The sequence below is a fragment of the Podarcis vaucheri genome (assembly GCF_965113315.1).
Source record: "Podarcis vaucheri genome assembly, chromosome: 13".
Lineage (NCBI taxonomy): Eukaryota > Metazoa > Chordata > Lepidosauria > Squamata > Lacertidae > Podarcis > Podarcis vaucheri.
The window spans coordinates 48,002,762-48,024,989 of record NC_138751.1 but is presented as its reverse complement, the minus strand read 5'-3'; the positions used below and the strand labels follow the sequence as shown (position 1 = coordinate 48,024,989).

The following is a 22,228-nucleotide window of genomic DNA, read 5'->3' as shown; positions in this document are numbered from 1 at the left end:
CCGCCACTCCCACAACCACCAGCACTGACTCGCCTGTCACCACTACCGCCACTCCCACAACCACCAGCACTGACTCGCCTGTCACGACTACCGCCACTCCCACCAGCACTGACTCGCCTGTCACGACTACCGCCACTCCCACAACCACCAGCACTGACTCGCCTGTCACGACTACCGCCAGTCCCACAACCACCAGCACTGACTCGCCTGTCACGACTACCGCCACTCCCACCACCACCACTGACTCGCCTGTCACGACTACCGCCACTCCCACCAGCACTGACTCGCCTGTCACGACTACCGCCACTCCCACAACCACCAGCACTGACTCGCCTGTCACGACTACCGCCAGTCCCACAACCACCAGCACTGACTCTCCTGTCACGACTACTGCCACTCCCACAACCACCAGCACTGACATGCCTGTCACGACTACCGCCACTCCCACAACCACCAGCACTGACTCGCCTGTCACGACTACCGCCACTCCCACAACCACCAGCACTGACTCGCCTGTCACGACTACCGCCACTCCCACAACCACCAGCACTGACACGCCTATCACGACTATGACCACTCCTACAACCACCAGCACTGACTCTCCTGTCACGACTACCGCCACTCCCACCACTGACTCGCCTGTAACGACTACCACCACTCCCACAACCACCAGCACTGACTCTCCTGTCACGACTACTGCCACTCCCACAACCACCAGCACTGACATGCCTGTCACGACTACCGCCACTCCCACAACCACCAGCACTGACTCGCCTGTCACGACTACCGCCACTCCCACAACCACCAGCACTGACTCGCCTGTCACGACTACCGCCACTCCCACCACTGACTCGCCTGTCACGACTACCGCCACTCCCACAACCACCAGCACTGACTCGCCTGTCACGACTACCGCCACTCCCACGACCACCACCACTGACACGCCTGTCACGACTACCACCACTCAGACAACAACCACCTCGCTGGCCACAACTACCACCACACCCACAAGCACCACCACCACCTCGCCAGCCACAACTACCACCACACCCACAACCACCACCGTGCCAGCCACGACTACAACCAGTCCCACAACAACCACCTCGCTTGCCACTACTACCACCACTCCCACACCCACCTCCACCGCCTCACCAGCCACATCTACCACCACTCCCACAACCACCACCTCATCGGTCACGACTACCACCATTTCCACAACCACCACTACCGCCTCGCCGGCCAGAACTACCACCACTCCCACTACCACCACCTCGCTGGCCACGACTACCACAATTCCCACAACAGCAACATCGCCGCCCACAACTACCCCCACAACCACCACCACGATCTCACCAGCCACAACTACCACCACTCCCACAACCACCACCGCCTCCCCGGCCACGACTACCACCACTCTCACAACCACCACCTCACCGGCCACGACTACCACCACACCCACAACCACCACCGTGCCAGCCACGACTACAACCACTCCCACAACAACCACCTCGCCTGCCACTACTACCACCACTCCGACACCCACCTCCACCGCCTCACCAGCCACATCTACCACCACTCCCACAACCACCACCTCATCGGTCACGACTACCCCCATTTCCACTACCACCACCACCGCCTCGCCGGCCACGACTACCACCACTCCCACAACAACATCGCCGCCCACAACTACCACCACACCCACAACCACCACCTCGCCGGCCACGACTACCACCACTCCCACAACAACATCGCCGCCCACAACTACCACCACACCCACAACCACAACCACCACCTTGCCGGCCACGACTACCACCACTCCCACAACCACCACCGCCTCCCCGGCCACGACTACCACCACTCTCACAACCACTACCTCACCGGCCACGACTACAACCACTCCCACAACAACCACCTCGCCTGCCACTACCACCACCACACCCACCTCCACTGCCTCACCAGCCACATCTACCACCACACCCACAACCAGCACCACCGCCTCGCAGTCCACAACTACCACCACTCCCACAACCACCACCTCATCGGTCACGACTACCACCATTTCCACAACCACCACCACCGCCTCGCCGGCCACAACTACCACCACTCCCACTACCACCACCTCGCCGGCCACGACTACCACCACTCCCACAACAACATCGCCGCCCACAACTACCACCGCACCCACAACCACCACCACCACCTCGCCAGCCACGACTACAACCACTCCCACAACCACCACCGCCGCCTCGCCAGCCACAACTACCACCACAACCACCACCTCACAGGTCACTACTACCAGCACGCCCACTACCACCACCACCACCTCGCCGGCCACGACTACCACCACACCCACAACCACTACCACCACCACATCGCTTACCACTGCGAGCTCCGCCACGCCACCAGTTACAACTTCATCCACCACCACTACTAGACAGACCATTACAGGTGATCATTTGGTTTTATTTTGCTGAATCTGTTTTCAATGGCTTCTATATAGCTGTGTGGGAAACTGGAAACAAATATGAAATTTAGCTGCTTCCTTTTCCTTGAGGCATTTTTTTTATGTAAGGCCTAACCCCAGATTCAGGTTTCAGAGTTCTGTAGCCCTTCCATTTCATCTGCACGGGGAACCTTTGACTTTAACCTGGTGGTTTCTGGAATTTCCGAGTTCCCTGAGTTTTAGTCATTATCAGATTTGTGGTTCTCCTGGTTCTTCAGAGAAGCCTTCCTTTTCTCTGGGAAGCTTCTGCCAGGTTTCCAGTGAAGTGTTGATACTTCCTACAGGTACGTCTTGGCTCAGGAATATGCCTTGTGGCACAAGAATGCGATGAAGACCAGCTTTCTAACCAGTTACTTCCAGTGCTTTCCCCCCCCCCCTGGGGATACACAGGGGTACGCATACCCCTAAACATTTTATGAATCTTTGTACTTTTGTCCACTTACTGTATTTATTTCCCCCTGATTTGAACTATAAAATCGTGATTTTCTTGAGTCAAAATGAGAGTACTCCTAAACATTTTTTAAAGAAAAAAAAAGCACTGGTTAGCTCAGTTCCCCTTCCCATGGCAGTCCATTTTCATTGGATTGCATCTCCTTCTCTATCTTGCCTTTCTGTGGTCTAAGCCACTGAGCCTCTTGGGCTTGCCGATCAGGAGGTCAGCGGTTCGAATCCCCACAACGGAATGAGCTCCCGTTGCTCTGTCCCAGCTCCTGCCAACCTAGCAGCTCGAAAGCACACCAGTGCTAGTAGATAAATAGGTACCACTGTGGCGGGAAGGTAAACGGCGTTTCCATGCATTCTGGCTTCCATCACAGTGTCCCGTTGTGCCAGAAGCAGTTTAGTCCTGCTGGCCACATGACCCGGAAAGCTGTCTGTGGACGAACGGTGGCTCCCTCGGCCTGAAAGCAAGATGAGCGCCGCAACCCCATAGTCACCTTTCACTGGACTTAACCGTCCAGGGGTCCTTTACCTTTTTACTTTTTACCACAGAAGGCAAAGGAGGTTTGCCACTTCAGCAGATAATGGCATCAAATTGGAGTTTGGCCATAGTGGTTTGAACATTTTAGAGAGTGATTTTTGGCAACTGGCTGCAAAGGGGTTGTACACATTCAATGTGGACAAGGGACATTCAATGTGGACAATGTGGACAAGGGAAGGTTAGTGTTGATTTCCCTGCAACAACGCTCACCAACTCCCAAAATTAACAGGAATGAGGGCCTTGGTGCCATGCCTGCCAACATGGCCCAAAGCTGGATTAGACAGGGCACTTCTAAAACCTTTCAGATGAACTTAATACATTTGTTATTTAAGTGTATTTTGGAAGCTGCTACGCGGGTGGCGTTGTGGGTTAAACCACAGAGCCTAGGACTTGCTGATCAGAAGGTCGGCGGTTCGAATCCCCGCGACGGGGTGAGCTCCCGTTGCTCGGTCCCTGCTCCTGCCCACCTAGCAGTTCGAAAGCACATCAAAGTGCAAGTAGATAAATAGGTACCGCTCCGGCGGGAAGGTAAACAGCGTTTCCATGCGCTGCTCTGGTTCGCCAGAAGCGGCTTAGTCATGCTGGCCACATGACCCGGAAGCTGTCTGCGGACAAACGGCAGCCTATAGAGCGAGATGAGCGCCGCAACCCCAGAGTCGGCCACGACTGGACCTAATGGTCAGGGGTCCCTTTACTTTTACCTTACCTTCCCGCTCCACTCTTCTTCAACCTGTGGCACCTTAAAAGAGTAGCAAGTGTTTCATGGCATCCTCGGCTGAGATAAAATTTTCAGCTCTGAGGAATTGTGAAACGTTACTTGAGTGTCAAGTAGAATTTCACTTTCCCTCTGTGTTTTTCTCTATATACCTGTACATTAGATTGCTGCTAACCACATTTTGTGGGGGAAACCTTCTCTCTTCCAGAAACATGTGAAAATGGGGGAACACATGATGGCATCAAATGTTTGTGCCTTAGCAATTTCTATGGGCCGAAGTGTGAGTCCCCAGTTCAAGACATGCCTTTTGAAGTGGGTAAGTAGAACCGAGAGCAACCTGGCCCCTATTCCTGCAGAGCAGACCAAGTACACTCCAATCCCTTTTGCGCCGAATATAAGACAGGAAAGACTAGGGTATCATCAAACATCAATAATAACAACAGTCTGATCCAATACAAAAAAGTCACAATAACTTAAAAATAAACAACCTATATCAAATAAAGTGATATTCAATAATCCTTTAGAATCTATAACAGTAAGCAGTAAAATTAAATATGGGCAAATAATAAAACGTTCAGACTTATCCACTGCAATGAAGAATGATTAAACTACAAGCCATAAAAGTAACGGCAAGGCACAATGCATAAAATACCGCAAAACGTACAAAATGATGTATTAACAACAACTACGTACTACTTATTATTAAATTATTAAATTAATTATTAAATTAAGTTATTCAGCTATCTTCTCTTTAAAAGACATCCAGGGGGATTGGAGGGGTAAAGCAAAAACATTTGGGGTGGGGGCCACAGTTGGGGGCTTTAAGCCGTATGTTTAAAGCACTCTTAACCACTACAGCGGCCATAGCTTCCCCGCAAAGAATCCAGGGAATTGTAGTTTGTTCCGGGTGCTGGAAATTGTAGCTCTGTGAGGGATTTTCTGACAGCTCTCAACACCTTTGTATATATAAATATGATGATAATGATAATGATGATGATGATGATGATGATAATAATAATAATTTATACCCCGCCCATCTGGCTGGGTTTCCCCAGACACTCTGGGCAGCTTCCAACAGAATATTAAAATACAATAGTCTATTAAACATTAAAAGCTTCCCGAAACAGGGCTGCCTTCAGATGTCTTCTAAAAGTCTGGTAGTTGTTGTTCTCTTTGACATCTAGTGGGAGGGCGTTCCACAGGGCGGGTGCCACTACCGAGAAGGCCCTTTGCCTGGTTCCCTGCAACTTGGCTTCTCGCAGCGAGGGAACTGCCAGAAGGCCCTCGGCGCTGGACCTCAGTCTGATATACACAATAAATCCCATGGACAAAGTTATAAATAGAGAAAATCATATACAATCTTGGCAAGGATGCGATTTCTCCTCTTCTAATTTGCTCTTGGAATAGAGCCATTAGCAACAGCTATCAGGAATCGCAAGGGAGCCTTTGAACTTTGGGCAAAACGCCATGTTGTGTTAAACACGCTTTTTTAAAAAAGGCTTATGCTGACCATTTTTATTTCAAAGGAAAGCAGAATTCCCCACACCTTTGATCTGGATTCCACTCTAAATCTGGATTGGAGCCCCACAGTAGATTCACACCCCAGCTGCTCTTTGCCCCTGTAGGTCATGCTTATGGCATCTTTGGGGGGTAAATATCAGCTGTGGGGTGGGGGCAATCCCTCCAGCAAAATCAGAACCAATGCCTATAAAACCGGGCAAGGCTTCTGCAAATACAGACTTTTTCCTGGCAGAGGCAGATGTTCCTAGACCAGGCATAGGCAAACTCCGGCCTCCAGATGTTTTGAGACTACAATTCCCATCATCCCTGACCATTGGTCCTGTTAGCTAGGGATGATGGGAATTGTAGTCCCAAACATCTGGAGGGCTGGAGTTTGCCTATGCCTGTCCTAGACTGAGGATCAGCCAAATCTGAACGAAGAGGGTCAATTAAAGTATAACTAATAGCCATAACTATTACTAATAGCATAGATCTGCCATTTAGACATTTGCCCTGCCCCATTGCAACCCATGTTAAGTTCTAGTGTTAGGAGATGGAAAGAAAAACTTCTGTTTCTCCACATCATACATTTTATGAGGTTTTCTCTTATTCATGTCCTTCTTAGTGAGGTGGGATTTCACCTTAACTAAAACTCCTCCAGCATTTTAGCAGTTCCTCAGAGGGGTCATGTTCCAATCGCCTGATGATTGATTTCCCTCCATTTTAGAAAGTGTGCCCGTGACAATTGAAGTCCAAGTGAAAATCACCAACAAGGAGTTCGTTCCAGAGCTCGAGAACCAAGAGTCAGAAGCGTATAAGAGCTTGGAAGAGGAATTTAAGATGCAGGTAACAATGAACCATTGGCTCACCCTTCAACACCTTGCTCTGTTGGTTATAGAGTTCTCTTTCATTCTGTTTACCTTCCCTGTCTAAATGACTCCAGCCTGGATTATTAAGACATTCTGTATTTTTCCTCTCCACCATTTAGATGGACAATGTTTATCAGGGCGTCTCTGGATACCAAGGTGTGGTGATCTTAAGACTGCGGTAGGTACCTGAAGCAGAGACCACTGTGAGATGCCATATTGTCCAGTGGCCTATTCATGTTTCAGATTAGGCTAAGGTGAAGCCAGTGAACGAGTCCTCCTGGCTTCCTGTTGCCACCCTACCAGGTCCCTCTCTCCTCAAAGGAAACCCAAGAGGTTGTTGTTCCCAGAATCCCCCTTGTTCCGTATCATTCCCAGGCACCAAATCTCCCCCTAGGAGATCTTAGGCTGCTCCTGTCTGTACTCCTGTTATCTGGATGACTAAGGCTAACGTTCATCTATTGATTGAAGAGTAGCCCATTTTTTGAAAACATCCCCAGTCTAGATTCCAAATCAAGAATGTTTCCACAAACAGAGACAGTTTGTGCGTTGTTGTTGTTGTTGTCGTCATCGTCGTCCTTGTCATTGTCATTAATATTTTTTATTAGTTTTCAATTACAATCCAATACAGTGGTACCTCGGGTTACATACACTTCAGGTTACAGACTCCGCTAACCCAGAAATAGTACCTCGGATTAAGAACTTTGCTTCAGGATGAGAACAGAAATCTTGCTCCAGCGACACAGCGGCAGCGGGAGGCCCCATTAGCTAAAGTGGTGCTTCAGGTTAAGAACAGTTTCAGGTTAAGAACGGACCTCCGGAACGAATTAAGTACTTAACCCGAGGTCCCACTGTAATAGCCTCATTATAACAACACCAATTTATAATACAATTACTAATACCAATCGTTCAAATACCAAATCATATAATTTAGATAAGGTCCCGTCCCCCCGCGTGCTAGAATTGATGGTTTGATTATTTCTTTATTTCTGCATTACAAAATCTTATGAATTTCAATTACATTCCGGTCATAATAACAATCGCTTATACGACAACTGCAATATTAATAACTTCCATTCATGCTGACACATTAAATGATTTATAAAACTACAAATGAGGCATTCAAATGATATCCTTGTTCTTCCTGTGTGTGGCAATTATTCTGTCCGTGGTGTTTCTTCCTGTCCTTGTAAAATGTTATGTTTATCTTTTCCCTGTTGTTGCTGTTATCCATTAGGCATTGGGCGGAGCTGATATCCCATTGTTCTTGTCTGTGCATTGTTATGCATTCGGCTTGTGCGCCATACATTGAAAGCACATTGCATTCTGCAAATAATCATGGAAACTGGAGGGCATCTATCAGAGATCTGCAATTCCCAGCACCCTTCACAGACTACAGCTCTCAGAATTCTTTGGAGGAAAACATGTCCTTTAAATGTATATGGTGTGCATACAGCCATGCTGATAGAACAAGATTTAGGCTCCCCCCGTAGCACTGACCTTGCACATTCATAAGGACATAAGTGAATTTCCGGTTTTGGCTTTCTCCTCGTCAACGTGTGCCCCTGCCGCATAGCTGTCAACCGTCCCTTATTTGGCAGGAAACTCCCTTATCCCAGCGCCGTGTCCCGCTGCTGTCCCTTATTGATGATGTCCCTTAAATTTCCCAGGTTTCATGCTTGCCCGGCTCAGGAGGGAAGCAGCGGCCCGGGGTCCTCCGCCGCATGAGAGAGTGCACGCTGGCGTCCTGGTGCGAGGAGTTCTATCGGCCCTTCCCTGCCCGGGGGGGGGGACAGACTCTCGCCCATGCCGCCCGCGAGCCCGGAGGCAGCAGCAGTAGTGGCAGCTGAGGAGGCGGCCTGAGGGAGGAGGAAGAGGAGGCGATGGGGATGGGGAGGGACGCAGGAGGGTGGCGCTTCAGCGGCTACGGCGGGAACCGTAACCGCCTCATGCCGGATTGACAGCATCTGTCAATCCTACCAATGTATGTAACTCTTTACAACTGCAAAATCCCTTATTTTGGCTGCTGATCCCTTATTTTCGAGGCTGCTCCTCCCTTATTTTCAAATCTGTAAGTTGACAGCTATGCCCTGCCGTGCTCTTTTTAACAACAAAATGGTGGTTGAGATATTGCCCTTTTTCATCACTGTGTTAGGAAAGGCAGCATTATTGTGGACCACGAAGTCATCATTAAAGCTGTAATAAACAACGATGTGAACATCATTGACAAAACTGTCCAGAATTTGACCGAGGTCGTGCGGAAGCAGTTGACTGCCGTCAACTCCACACAGGAGGAATGCAATACGGGGAACTCATGTAAGCTCCGGGCAACAGTCTTCCAGTTCGAGATGATATTTCAATATTATTGTGTCCTCCTGGCTAGAGAAGGGTACTCAGAAGGTTCCATGGCTGGGAGTCCCTGCACTAAATAAAAGCCCATATCTAGAAAAGGAGTCAGATTGATCTCTTGCAGCAAAAACAAGAAAAAAGGATGTGACACCTTGAAGAATTTCATGACGGCATTATAAGCTGTTATGGACTAACTCAGGCTTCCTCAACCTCGGCCCTCCAGATGTTTTGAGACTACAATTTCCACCATCCCTGACCACTGGTCCTGCTAGCTAGGGCTCATAGGAGTTGTAGGCCAAAAACATCTGGAGGGCCGAGGTTGAAGAAGCCTGGACTAACTTCTACTTCATCAGAGAGCCAAGATGTGTGTGCCTGATTTCCTCCAACTCCATCCACCTATTTCTAACAAGATCTTCTTTTACATACCGTCCAACATTCTCCGATGAAACTGGGACGTCCTATTCCATTATTGGGATGCGGGTGGCACTGTGGGTTAAACCATAGAGCCTAGGGCTTGCTGATCAGAAGGTCGGCGGTTCGAAACCTCATAACGGGGTGAGCTCCCGTTTTTCGGTCCCTGCTCCTGCCAACCTAGCAGTTTGAAAGCAGGCCAGTGCAAGTAGATAAATAGGTACTGCTCTGGTGGGAAGGTAAACGGCATTTCCGTGCGCTGCTTTGGTTCGCCGGAAGCGGCTTAGTCATGCTGGCCACATGACCCGGAAGTTGGCTCCCTCGGCCAGTAAAGCGAGATGAGCGCCGCAACCCCAGAGTCGTCTGTGACTGGACTTAACTGGCAGGGGTCCCCTTACCTTTACCTATTCCATTATTATTATTATTATTATTATTATTATTATTATTATTCCCCACCCACCTGACCTATGTTCAAGATTACAATACAGCATATACCTCTCCACATTACCTTCTTTAGAGAGACTTTAGAGAGACTGTCAGGGCATTTTGAAGAGGTGCATAAAAAATATATAAGAAAGGAAATAAGTAAAATCATGCAATGTAACCACCTCTTTCTTTCCGCAGCATTTTGCTTTTCAGCTCCACCTGACCCTATTCTGAGCGCAAGCACAAATTTTTCAGCTGAAGGTGAGTCCCAGAATTAGGGAGGGACAAAGGGATTATTTATGCACCCGCAGCCTGTCCAGCGAGAGCAAAACCAGTGAGCTGCCTGCAATTGTTCCTGCATGCTTGCTCATTCTAAGCCCAAGGGGAGCTGCCTGCCTGCCTGTTCTTCTGGCTGCATCGTGGTGTCAGCAAGTTGGCACTGCCAGGCCTCCATTCTTCTCTTTCATGGTGGGATACTTTGGTAGATGCCCTCCAATGTTCCTCAGATAAAAACAGGTACATTCTATTCCGCATCAGTATCACTAGATCCACACTGATCTGTTAAACCAGGGGTCAGCAAACTTTTTCAGCAGGGGGCCGGTCCACTGTCCCTCAGATCTTGTGGGGGGCCGGACTGTATTTTGAAAAAAAAAATGAATGAATTCCTATGCCCCACAAACAACCGAGAGATGCATTTTAAATAAAAGCACACATTCTACTCATGTGAAAACACCAGGCAGGCCCCACAAATAACCCAGAGATGCGTTTTAAATAAAAGGACACATTCTACTACTACTCATATTTAAACACACTGATTCCTGGATCGTTCGTGGGCCGGATTTAGAAGGCGATTGGGCTTTTAGAGGTGCTTAGGTGGGGCATGGCCAAGAAAGGTGGGGAACCACTGTCGTAGTCGCTGCTGCCCTGGACCCCCTTCCCCCCATCGGCAGTACCCACTGAGCTGCCTCTGCTTCCCTGAGTGTGACTTTGGTCCCAGACAGTCCTGGCCAAGGGGAGGGAAGGGGCAGGCAGCTGGGCGAGCAAGTGGAGCTGGGTTTATTGGGGGGGCACAGTGCAGCCCTGCTGGGCTCTAGTGGGTGGATGGGTTGCCGCTGCAATGAATGAAAAGGTGGAGAAAGATTTTAGGTTTCTTTAAGGGGAGAGGGGAAAGGCTTGCATCTGTGAATCTGGGGCTCTGCCTGACAAAGCGAGAAGCCATGATAGCCTTAAGGGCTTCATGAAGGTCCTTGGCAGTTTTTGTGGCAGTGGTCTCTTCTTCTTTCTCCTTCCCAGCTGCTTGCAGACAAAACATCGATCCCAGATATGCAGACTACTATTACCCCGATAACTCCACAGGCACGCTGCGCTGTATCTCCGACTGCACCAGGGGCACCAAAAACACCATGAACTGCAACAATGGCTTATGTAGCATATCTGAAAGAGGCCCTTACTGCAGGTAAGTGGACAGAGGAGCGGATAGCAGAAATATCCCTGGATCCGGGCATCCCATTGCAAACCTGAATTTGCGCCAGTACGTGATAGAATCCCAGCTGAAAACTGTGACAGTCGGAAAGAGCCCTGTTCCTCTTCTTCCCATCTGCTAAAAAATTCAGATGTGGGCCGGGAAGGGGGGAATGCTCTCCCCTAAAACCACTTGCACATCTCTCCCATACACTTGTCCTACACTCGAGTAGGACCCTGGCAGAGACACATGTCTGACTGGCATGTTCTCTCCCTCCTGGTCGTTCGTTTGGGAGCTTCAAAAGCTTTCTTCAGCCCAAACATCACAGCAACCGATGCCAACAGACACACTTAGGGATCCGCAGAGTTTGCACATCATGCACGTGACAGACCTCAGCAACTCAGCATTTTGGCTAATTACTTTATTTACATATTAACACACACGGAGCACTGCAACATGACTCCCCCTCTCTCTAGCATCAGACAGCAAAGAGAAAGAACAAAGGACAATAGTCCCACTTCACGGAACACAGGAACACAGACATCCTGTCTCCGTCACTTCCCACTCTGTGGAGTCAAAACATATACCGTCATGTGCAAGACAACAATCCCATGACTGCAATCACGGAGCAGGAATTCTAACACCCGGCAAGGCCTTGGGGAGGGGGAATGCGCTCCCCTGAAACCACTTGCACATCTCTCCCATACACTTGTCCTACACTCGAGTAGGACCCTGGCAGAGACACATGTCTGACTGGCATGTTCTCTCCCTCCTGGTCGTTCGTTTGGGAGCTTCAAAAGCTTTCTTCAGCCCAAACATCACAGCAACCGATGCCAACAGACACACTTAGGGATCCGCAGAGTTTGCACATCATGCACATGACAGACCTCAGCAACTCAGCATTTTGGCTAATTACTTTATTTACATATTAACACACACGGAGCACTGCAACATGGCTCCCTCTCTCTCTAGCATCAGACAGCAAAGAGAAAGAACAAAGGACAATAGTCCCACTTCACGGAACACAGGAACACAGACATCCTGTCTCCGTCACTTCCCACTCTGTGGAGTCAAAACATATACCGTCATGTGCAAGACAACAATCCCATGACTGCAATCACGGAGCAGGAATTCTAACACCCGGCAAGGCCTTGGGGAGGGGGAATGCGCTCCCCTGAAACCACTTGCACATCTCTCCCATAGGTGCAATGATGTAGAGTCCTTTTGGTACATGGATGATCGCTGCCAAACACCGATCCGGAAGAGCGATGTCGGCTTTGGGGTTGGGCTGGCTGTCCTTGCAGTGATCAGCACCGTCCTGGCGATATTCCTCCTCAGAGCCAGATGGAGGAAGTCTCATTCCAGGTAAGATGAAGCCTGGAGGAGAATAACCTAAATTTCTGGACCTTCTTGGCAGGGAGCCGAACCTAATGAGTTAGTGATTTCCTGGGATCCTTTATAGCAATGAGTAGGGGATCTGTTTGGTTCCACGAGCTGGATCAGGTTTGAACTCGCAGGGTCAGTCGCCCGATGCCACGGTGCCAACTGCTGCAACATGCTTTGAAACCGTGGACTTCAAAGCATCTCTCAAGGTGCTGCTAAAACAAAGGCGCTTTCCGTCATTTTAGAAGGGGATTTTATGCATTGGAATCCCCTGCTAAAATGAATGTTTTCTTCCCCATGTCTTAGCAGCGGATGACAAAGGGTGAGAGGAGCATTTTAGCTGGGGTTTTTGTGAAAATCCTTTTTTTACGTATTATTATTTTATTTTTATTTGCACTTTTAACAAAACAAAACAAAAGGAAGAGGAATAGATGTATAAAATGAAATAGAGGAAAATAAATGACGTACAAATAATACTACCACCGACAAAAACAAACAAGCCACACAACACCGTCACAGAATTGTAGAGTTGGAAGGGACCACAAGGGTCATCTAGTCCAACCCCCTGCAATATACAGGAGTCTTTTTGCCCAATGTGGAACTTGAACACACAACCCTGAGATATCGGTATGCAACCTGTTCAAAGGTAGCCAGTACAGCAAGGTCCTTAGATGACTGAGTAATATATGGTGCATATTCTTCCCCACAAGCTGAAAGCATAAGTCTTATGAACCATAAAGGTAAAGGTACCCCTGCCCGTACGGGCCAGTCGTGTCCGACTCTAGGGCTGTGCGCCCATCTCACTTAAGAGGCCGGGGGCCAGCGCTGTCCGGAGACACTTCCGGGTCACGTGGCCAGCGTGACGAAGCTGCTCTGGCAAGCCAGCACCAGCGCAGTGCACGGAAACACCGTTTACCTTCCCGCTATAAAGTTGTACCTATTTATCTACTTGCACTTAGGGGTGCTTTCGAACTGCTAGGTGGGCAGGAGCAGGGACCGAGCAACGGGAGCTCACCCTGTTGCAGGGATTTGAACTGCCAACCTTCTGATCGGCAAGTCCTAGGCTCTGTGGTTTAACCTACAGCGCCACCTGCGTCCCACCTTATGAACCATAAGAGCTAGCAAAAGAGCTAGCTAAGGGAGAGGGCAGCCTGCGCTGGAAGAGCGGTGTTAGAAACCCAGATATATAAGTTACGTGCCAAATAGCTCCTTAAACCAGAGTTACAGTCACCAAAACAGAATGCCTAGTTGCCATTTTGGGGCCAGATAGCTCAAAAGTCCTATTTTTCAATATGGCCTTTTGGTTGTTGAAATTCGTTCTGAGTGTGCAGATAAAATATAATGGGTAGAATTCCGCAGGATGTGTTGCTAGTGTGTGAAAACAGTCAAGAGGATCCAGTGGCGTAGCGTGGGGGGTGCAGGGGGGCCCGGCTATACCGGGCACAACACCTGGGGGTTAGGGTTAGGGGGCACAAATGCACGGGTTAGGGGGCGCAAATTACTTGCCTTCCCCGGGTGCTGACAACCCACGCTACGCCACAGAGAGGATCCTCAGGCATGCACCTCCAGCTGGTGGAGACATCAGGCATCTTCACCTGGTTGCAAATGGCCGGTTTTGTTGTTGTTTAGTCATTTAGTTATGTCCGACTCTTCGTGACCCCCTGGACCAGAGCACGCCAGGCACTCCTGTCTTCCACTGCCTCCCGCAGTTTGGTCAAACTCATGCTGGTAGCTTCGAGAACACTGTCCAACCATCTCGTCCTCTGTTGTCCCCTTCTCCTTCTGCCCTCCATCTTTCCCAACATCAGGGTCTTTTCCAGGGAGTCTTCTCTTCTCATGAAGTGGCCAAAGTATTGGAGCCTCAGCTTCAGGATCTGTCCTTCCAGTGAGCACTCAGGGCTGAGTTCCTTAAGAATGGAGAGGTTTGATCTTCTTGCAGTCCATGGGACTCTCAAGAGTCTCCTCCGACACCAGAATTCAAAAGCATCCATTCTTTGGCGATCAGCCTTCTTTATGGTCCAGCTCTCACTTCCATACATCACTACTGGGAAAAGCATAGCTAGGTGCAAAATGTATTTGGCACATGTTGAATGCTGTCATCCTTCTGTCTGCCTTCAGGTCCTAGTAATGACCTCTTGGTTGTTGTTCCTGCAGCTTCTCCGATGATGCTGAGGCCTGGTATGAGGAAGATGAGGAAGAGTGGAAGCCCTCAGGAGGTCTGACCATCATGAATGAAGGAGCTGCCAATGAAGGTAAGGACTCTTCGTGTCATACATTAGGTAGCTGTGGGCCAGGGATTGCTATTCAAAGCTTAGGCTTGGGACCTCTTAGCAGTGCCACATATTGCACTGGGATAAAACAAGGCCGTGAATCTATACCTGTGCAGAATACGTCTGTCTCTGGTGGAGGAACCACAAGCAGGCACCCACTCACCGCCATATTATGGAAGGGTTCCTGGCGTCCAGGCAGACTACAGCCATTCCACAAACTCTCTCTCCCTGTGTGTGTGACTTTACGGAGCAACTGAGTGGCAGGGTCAAGGGCCAATCTGTGCACAGGGCTGACCAGGGCCGGCCCAGGAGTTTTGATGGCTTCCAGGAAAGCAAAGGTCTTGCTTTGCAAAAAGCAAGGAGGAGGGCACTGCTGCAAGGGCTGTGTAGACCAGGAGCAAATCAGGACGCGCGTGTGTGTGTGTGTGTGTGTGTGTGTACACGCAGACACACAATCAAGATATACACAAAACACACACACACAAAATCAAGAGGCTTTTTAAGTTAGTTTTATATACACACACAAAATACACGTGTTTTCTTGGTTTGTATGTAGCTTTCCCCCCCCTCCCCACGTCCCATTGCTGCTCTCAGCAACAGCTGTCCCTTCCCTTTGTTGTTCTTTGAAGCACACAGGAGTCTTAATACTCGGCTGCAATGAAAAGAACTGCGGTCGGGAAGGTATGCCCTGAAGGAAGGCTCTGCAATGGAGAAAACAGGCTCTCTGTTAAGGCCAATCATTCATTTTGGCTGTTCTGTGGCCCTTTCCTTCTCAGAAAGCCAAGACAGAAACAGGAGTTTCCAGGTCTCTCTGGACTCGGTTGATACGACGACCCAGGTGAGTACAGCCAGCTCTCATGCAAAGCTTCTCACGTCTCATCCTCAGGGACCAGCAACTGGTGCAGATCTGGTAAATTAGGGAGGGGGGGCAGATGGAGACCTGCAAGGGAACATGTGGGAGCTGCCAGAATGAGCTTTGCAGCTTCATCATTACCAGGCGCTGTACACACACAAACCCATTTGTAAAGTAAAGGTAAAGGGACCCCTGACCATTAGGTCCAGTCGTGGCCAACTCTGGTTGCGGCGCTCATCTCGTTTTATTGGCCAAGGGAGCCGGCGTACAGCTTCTGGGTCATGTGGCCAGCATGACTAAACTGCTTCTGGCGAACCAAAGCAGCGCACGGAAACGCCGTTTACCTTCCCGCCACAGCGGTACCTATTTATCTACTTGCCCTTTGACGTGCTTTGAAACTGCTAGGTTGGCAGGAGCAGGGACCGAACAACGGGAGCTCACCCCGTCGCGGGGATTCGAACCGCCGACCTTCTGATCAGCAAGTCCTAGGCTCTGTGGTTTAACCCACAGTGCCACCCACGTCCCAGCCCATTTGTAGCACACAACAAAAATGTCATTTTCCTCAATCCAGAATTGTTAGTGCTGATCCTCAACTTAGAATCTGTATAGCTTGATTCTAGAGCCTGCTGCCCACAAGGGTGGGTGAGCTTACTTGATATACATTGGAAAACCTTCCCCTTGCTTCGGTAATCCATGTTTTCTCCCCTTTGCACATGCCTCAGGTAAATGAAGCAGGAAGCAGTGATTATGCTATTGCAATGCACCCACCCAAAATGTCATTGGGCAGGTCATGGGCGTAGCCAGGATTTATTTTAGAGGCAGAACAGAACAGACGCAATTGGCCAATTAGATTTAGAGGGGGGTAGCTGCCCCCCTGCCTACGCCCATGTGGCAAGTGTAGATACATGCCCATTGCTGGGACCAACTAGATCTGTTTTCACCTGTTTACAAATGGCCACACTGCGGGGTAATGCATGATCAATCTGCAAAGAGCTATTACTTTTTGGATGAGACCAGTGAGACCAGAGGTGAAAGCAGCAAACTTTATTGCAATCTCCCTGCACATATTTCCCCATCTGTCTTTGTCTGAAGAACACTGAAGAACACACGCAAAGGCCCTTTTAGAAAATTGCCCCAGAATCAGTACAGGGCTTATAGCCGAATAAAGTATTATCTATCTATCTACAGGGCAGTAACCTACGGAAGCCACTGGAGGGAGCTGCAGTCATTAGGATCTCCCCAACCAAAACAAAAGAGACCAAGTAGTGAAAACTGGAACTGGAACAGCTCCAAAATACTCGGAAGTCGAACGGAATCTGTTCCAGAAGTCCATTCAACTTCCAAAGTGTTCAGAAACAAAAGCGCAGCTTCCCAGTCGGAAGCCAAGCCGGACGTTCAACTTCTGAAAATCGTTTGAAAACCGGAACACTCGCTTCCGGGTTTTGATCGTTCGGGAGCCAATTTGTTCGGGAACCAAGGCATTTGAGATCCAAAGTACGACTGTATAACTTGCATAAAGGCAAACAGGTCTTGCAACAGAACGTTGTGCTCTCTCTAACGAGAGTGTTCCTATTTAGGATTGCAGCCAGCCAGGCATGCCCTCCTCCAGTATTGTATGAGCCAGAGGTAGCCAACAGATATCTCCACATGCTATTGGACTACAGTTGCCAACATCTTTATCTGGACAACAGTGCTGTCACTCACCACTAAGGCTGTCAAAATAAATTAAAAAATTGTCCAGTAACACCTTAGAGACCAACTAAGTTGGTTCGGGGTATAAGCTTTTGTGTGTATGCACACTTCTTTAGATACTAAGGCTGTTGTTGTTGTTTAAATCAGAGAAGTGATGCTATTGTGGAGTTTACATGCAAACAGTAACCCAGTCTTAGTTAACTAGCTACAGGAAAGGTGATTAATCAGCTCTAAAAAAGATTCTGTAGATACATTACTTTTATAGGGCTTTATAACATTTCACCGAAATCTAAAGTGCACATTTGCGATTGCTGATTTCTTTGGGTGTCAAATGAACCCCAAATCTTTTGTGGAGCTCATAGAGTATCTGACCTTTTCTCTTTGCAGTTGCAGTTCCAAAAACCAACAACATTAACCAACTATTGATCCCATCCTGGAACACATCCTGGAAATTCGACTGAATTACATCAAGGACCCTGAAAGTGCAACACTAACAGCCAGACTATATTACAGTTGTCTACATTCCTTCCTGGGAGAGAGTTTTGGGGCTTGGTATCGTCAGTATGATGAAGACACTCAGCTCTGTTTCTCCTTTCCACCTAAATCCAAGGAAGCTTGTCTCAGTTCTGGAGCAGAATCTGTCATCAGTAGTGGACCAGAGGAAGGTGAACAAAAGGAAACGTAATCCGGACAAGACAAAGGTGCTCTTGGTCAGTCAGAAGACAGAACAGGGAATAGGGATATTGGAAACTGGAGGAAGGGAAAGGAGAATGTTAGCCGCTTTGAGACTCCTTAAAGGGAGTGAAAGGCGGGATATCAAATCCAAACTCTTCTTCTTCTTTGCTTGTCGTCTGGGCAGTCCAGGACCTCCATACACGCTGCCCAACATGATTAAAGGTAATGGGACCCCTGACCATTAGGTCCAGTCGTGACCGACTCTGGGGTTGCGGCGCTCATCTCGCTTTATTGGCCAAGGGAGCCAGCGTTTGTCCGCAGGCAGCTTCCGGGTCATGTGGCCAGCATGACTAAGCTGCTTCTGGCAAACCAGAGCAGCGCACAGAAACGCCGTTTACCTTCCCGCCGGAATGGTACCTATTTATCTACTTGCACTTTTTGGTGTGCTTTCGAACTGCTAGGTTGGCAGGAGCAGGGACCGAGCAGCGGGAGCTCACCCCGTCGCGGGGATTCGAACTGCTGACCTTCTGATTGGCAAGTCCTAGGCTCTGTGGTTTAACCCACAGTGCCACCCGCTTGCTTTTAAATTATTACCCCACCTGTGAGCCACCTTGAGCTCCTCTCAGGGGGAAAAGTGGGATAGAATTAAATATAACAACATCAACAACACTTCCACTTACCACAGTGACAAAAAGCAAACATAGTAGGGCCAGGCAGGAAGATGTCAGTGTGAGGATGTCTCCAAACAGGCAGTCCCATAGTTCAATTCTTTCTTTCTTTTTTAATTGAAATAATTCAACATTAATACATTTATACATACATATTACGGATATACAAACAAACGTACATTTTATACAATCCTTAAAAATATTCATAACATACCCAGATTCAATGCTTTTCCCACCACTGTCCCTCACCCCTCACCCCACCCCGTGTTAGACTTCCAATCTACTCAATTGCAATTTCTTTCCATTTCTGTTACTTTCCTTCACACACTATTAAACCAACTTTCTACTTCATTTTCTGTTATACATTGTTATCCATATTATTTGGTATTTCAGTATTTATAACGGAACTTGTTTATTCTAATAGGAGTTCTGATTTCTCAAAATGAATTTGCAAATATCCTTTAAACACCTTCCAGTCCTTGTCTACCTTCTCTTCTGAGATCCTTCCGATTTCTCCCATTGTTTTGGACATATTGTAATACTCCAATAATTTGTTTTTGTCGGTATTATACCACTTTTCCAATTTTCCAATTCTTAGGCTTCACAGTCCCAGGGGAAGATCGTGTCAGGTCAGATTCTGAACACGTGAACTGGTATTCGAGGTGTCCCAATGTCTTGTCTGTGTTCCTATACATCACCTGCACACTGTTGGCACTTTACGAATGCTCCGTGTAGTGGAGCAATGATTAAAATCTAAAGGATTGCAAATGTGCTCGTTGACTTTATTCGTGGCAGCACCCATTAATGATCAAGGGCACTTCCAGACCGTTGCTATTTTTGGGGGGTCGAGGGGGGATCCAATCACATACCAGCAAACTGGAGCTAGAAAACGGAAGCTGATTAGCGCACTTACACAACAAATACGCTTCCTTCCCAAACTGGGCTTTTAGTGATGGGGGAATGCATTGGAAGCGGTGTGGTAACAGCTGCTTGACGCGATGTCGTGTAACCTCCCAGGAAGCAAATCAGAACGAATGCTGGATCAATAGCCAAGCATCCTGGAAACATTTTGGAAACAGATCATAGCTCTCAACTTCTCCCTTTTCTTGCGAGGAATCCTATTCGGAATAAGGGAAATTCCCTTTAAAAAAGGGAAACGTTGACAGCTATGAAACAGATCAGGGTGACAATGAACAGGCTGATGGAAGTCCCTTGTGTTTTGCAAACTCTGTTAAAGGGAGGGTGGGGGGTGTTGCCAGGGGATCCATGCAAAGGGGAGCAATTTTTTAATACATGTGAATGAACTGGTGCAAAAATGGGTTGTGTGAGCAGGGGTGGACTTTGGTAATATGGATCTCTGTAGGTACCCCATATAAATAGAGGTATTATTATTATTATTATTATTATTATTATTATTATTATTATTATTATTTTGCTCTCCCTCGGCTTGGTGCCCTGTACGAGGGAACCGCCCGCACCACCCTAAATCTGGTGGCTGGTTTGAGCTTGGTGAGCTGAGAAAAGGGGCAAAAGAAAAATAGGTTGTGCTGCCCCAGGATAGAAAACCTGTAAACTAGAACTGTGTTGGCAGCTTGCATTCCACGCACATGACCAAGGCAGTGCAAATGCTGCTGAGGTAAAAGTGCAAACATACTGGGAATGTGGGCTTGGGAGAGCACATCTTTGTTTGGAATCTTGTCCTGCCCAAAATCTTCCTGACGCAGTGCATTTGTACTCCTGGCGAGCGTAAAAAGGTAAAGGATCCCTGGATGGTTAAGTCTAGTCAAAGGCGAATATCGGGTTGCAGCGCTCATCTCGCTTTCAGGCCAAGGGAGCCAGCCTTTGTCCACAGACAGCGTTCTGGGTCACGTGGCCAGCAGGACTAAACCACTTCTGGCGCAACGGAACAGCGTGACGGAAACCAGAGCGCACGGAAACGCCGTTTACCTTCCAGCCAGAATGGTACCTATTTATCTACTTGCAATGGCGTGCTTTTGAATTGCTAGGTTGGCAGGAGCTGGGACAGAGCTCACCCCGTTGCGGGGATTCGAACCGCCAACCTTCTGATCCGCAACCCCAAGAGGCTCAGTGGTTTAAGCTACAGTTGCCCATGACTCACTTCCATAAAGCAGCATGCTCAACACACAAGCCTGGTAGACCTTCAGCCTGGTATTGGTTGTTGTTGTTACCGGATTTTTCGCTCTATAAGACGCACCAGACCACAAGACGCACCTAGTTTTTGGAGGAGGAAAACAAGAAAAAAAATATCTGAATCTCAGAAGCCAGAACAGCAAGAGGGATCGCTGTGCAGTGAAAGCAGCAATCCCTCTTGCTGTTCTGGCTTCTGGGATAGCTGCGCAGCCTGCATTCGCTCCATAAGACGCACACACATTTCCCCTTACTTTTTAGGAGGGAAAAAGTGAGTCTTATAGAGCAAAAAATACGGCATTTAAATTTGTGTACCACCCTTCATCCGTAGATCTCAGGGCGGTTCACAATATATAAAAAGACAATATAAGAAACAAAAACAAAAAAAACCACATAATAATAAAGAGCAAAAACAATTCAATTATCCCCTCTCCTAAAACACATTTAAAACAGTTTTGGATGTTACTCATCCAAAAGCCTGGATGAAGAGGACCGTTTTCGCCTGGCACCTAAAAGTGTTATAATGTGGGATGAAGTTACATGGCTTTAGCAGAAATGTTATAAGGAATTAAGTACAAATAGATTAATAGAGTATGAAAGGAAAAAATAAGGTTAGAATGAGTTAAGATAATTATAGGATAGAAAACAGAGGAAGATGGAAATGAATTGCTGGAATAATTAACAGAAGTGGAAAACAAAAAGGGAGGTGTGAGGAGGTCGTGGAAATAAGTGAATGAAAGATGGGATAATGAAATTGTTTGATTTATTTTATTGTTTTTGTTTTGTTTTGTTAGTTTAATGTATTGTATTGTTGTTTTTTTAGTGTTTAAATTTTTTGGAAAAGTAATAAATATTATTTTTTAAAAAAATAAATAAAAGTGTTATAATGAAGGCACCAGGCAAGCCTCTCTGGGGAGAGCACAAACAAGGAGCCACTGAAGAAAAGGCCCCGTTCTCATGTTGCCACCCTCCGGACGTCTCATGGAGGAGGCACATGAAGAAGAGCGTCAGGTGATGATCTCAGGGTCCAGGTAGGTTCCCATGGAGAGAGGCAGTCCGGGAGGTACAGTGGTACCTCAGGTTAAGAACTTAATTCATTCTGGAGGTCCATTCTTAATATGAAACTGTTCTTAACCTAAGGTACCACTTTAGCTAATGGGGACTCCCGCTGCCGCCACACCGCCAGAGCACAATTTCTGTTCTCATCCTGAGGTAAAGTTCTTAACCCGAGGTAATATTTCTGGGATAACGGAGTCTGTAACTTGAAGCGTCTGTAACCTGAAGCGTCTGCAACCCGAGGTACCACTGTATTGCAGTCCTTAGCCATT

At 48.0% G+C, this 22,228-nt stretch overlaps 1 protein-coding gene across 1 annotated transcript; it reads left to right on the top strand.

Moving 5' to 3' along the window:
* Window positions 1-2,011: 2,011 nt before the first annotated feature.
* LOC309516296 (mucin-3A-like) lies at window positions 2,012-18,157 on the top strand. Its single transcript, XM_082195081.1, has 11 exons — window positions 2,012-2,448; window positions 4,406-4,513; window positions 6,425-6,543; window positions 6,686-6,744; window positions 8,719-8,879; window positions 9,948-10,010; window positions 11,043-11,205; window positions 12,415-12,576; window positions 14,749-14,846; window positions 15,641-15,702; window positions 17,797-18,157. The coding sequence occupies exons 2-11, from the start codon at window positions 4,498-4,500 to the stop codon at window positions 17,833-17,835; spliced, it is 942 nt and encodes a 313-aa protein (XP_082051207.1). The 5' UTR covers window positions 2,012-2,448; window positions 4,406-4,497; the 3' UTR covers window positions 17,836-18,157.
* Window positions 18,158-22,228: the final 4,071 nt, after the last annotated feature.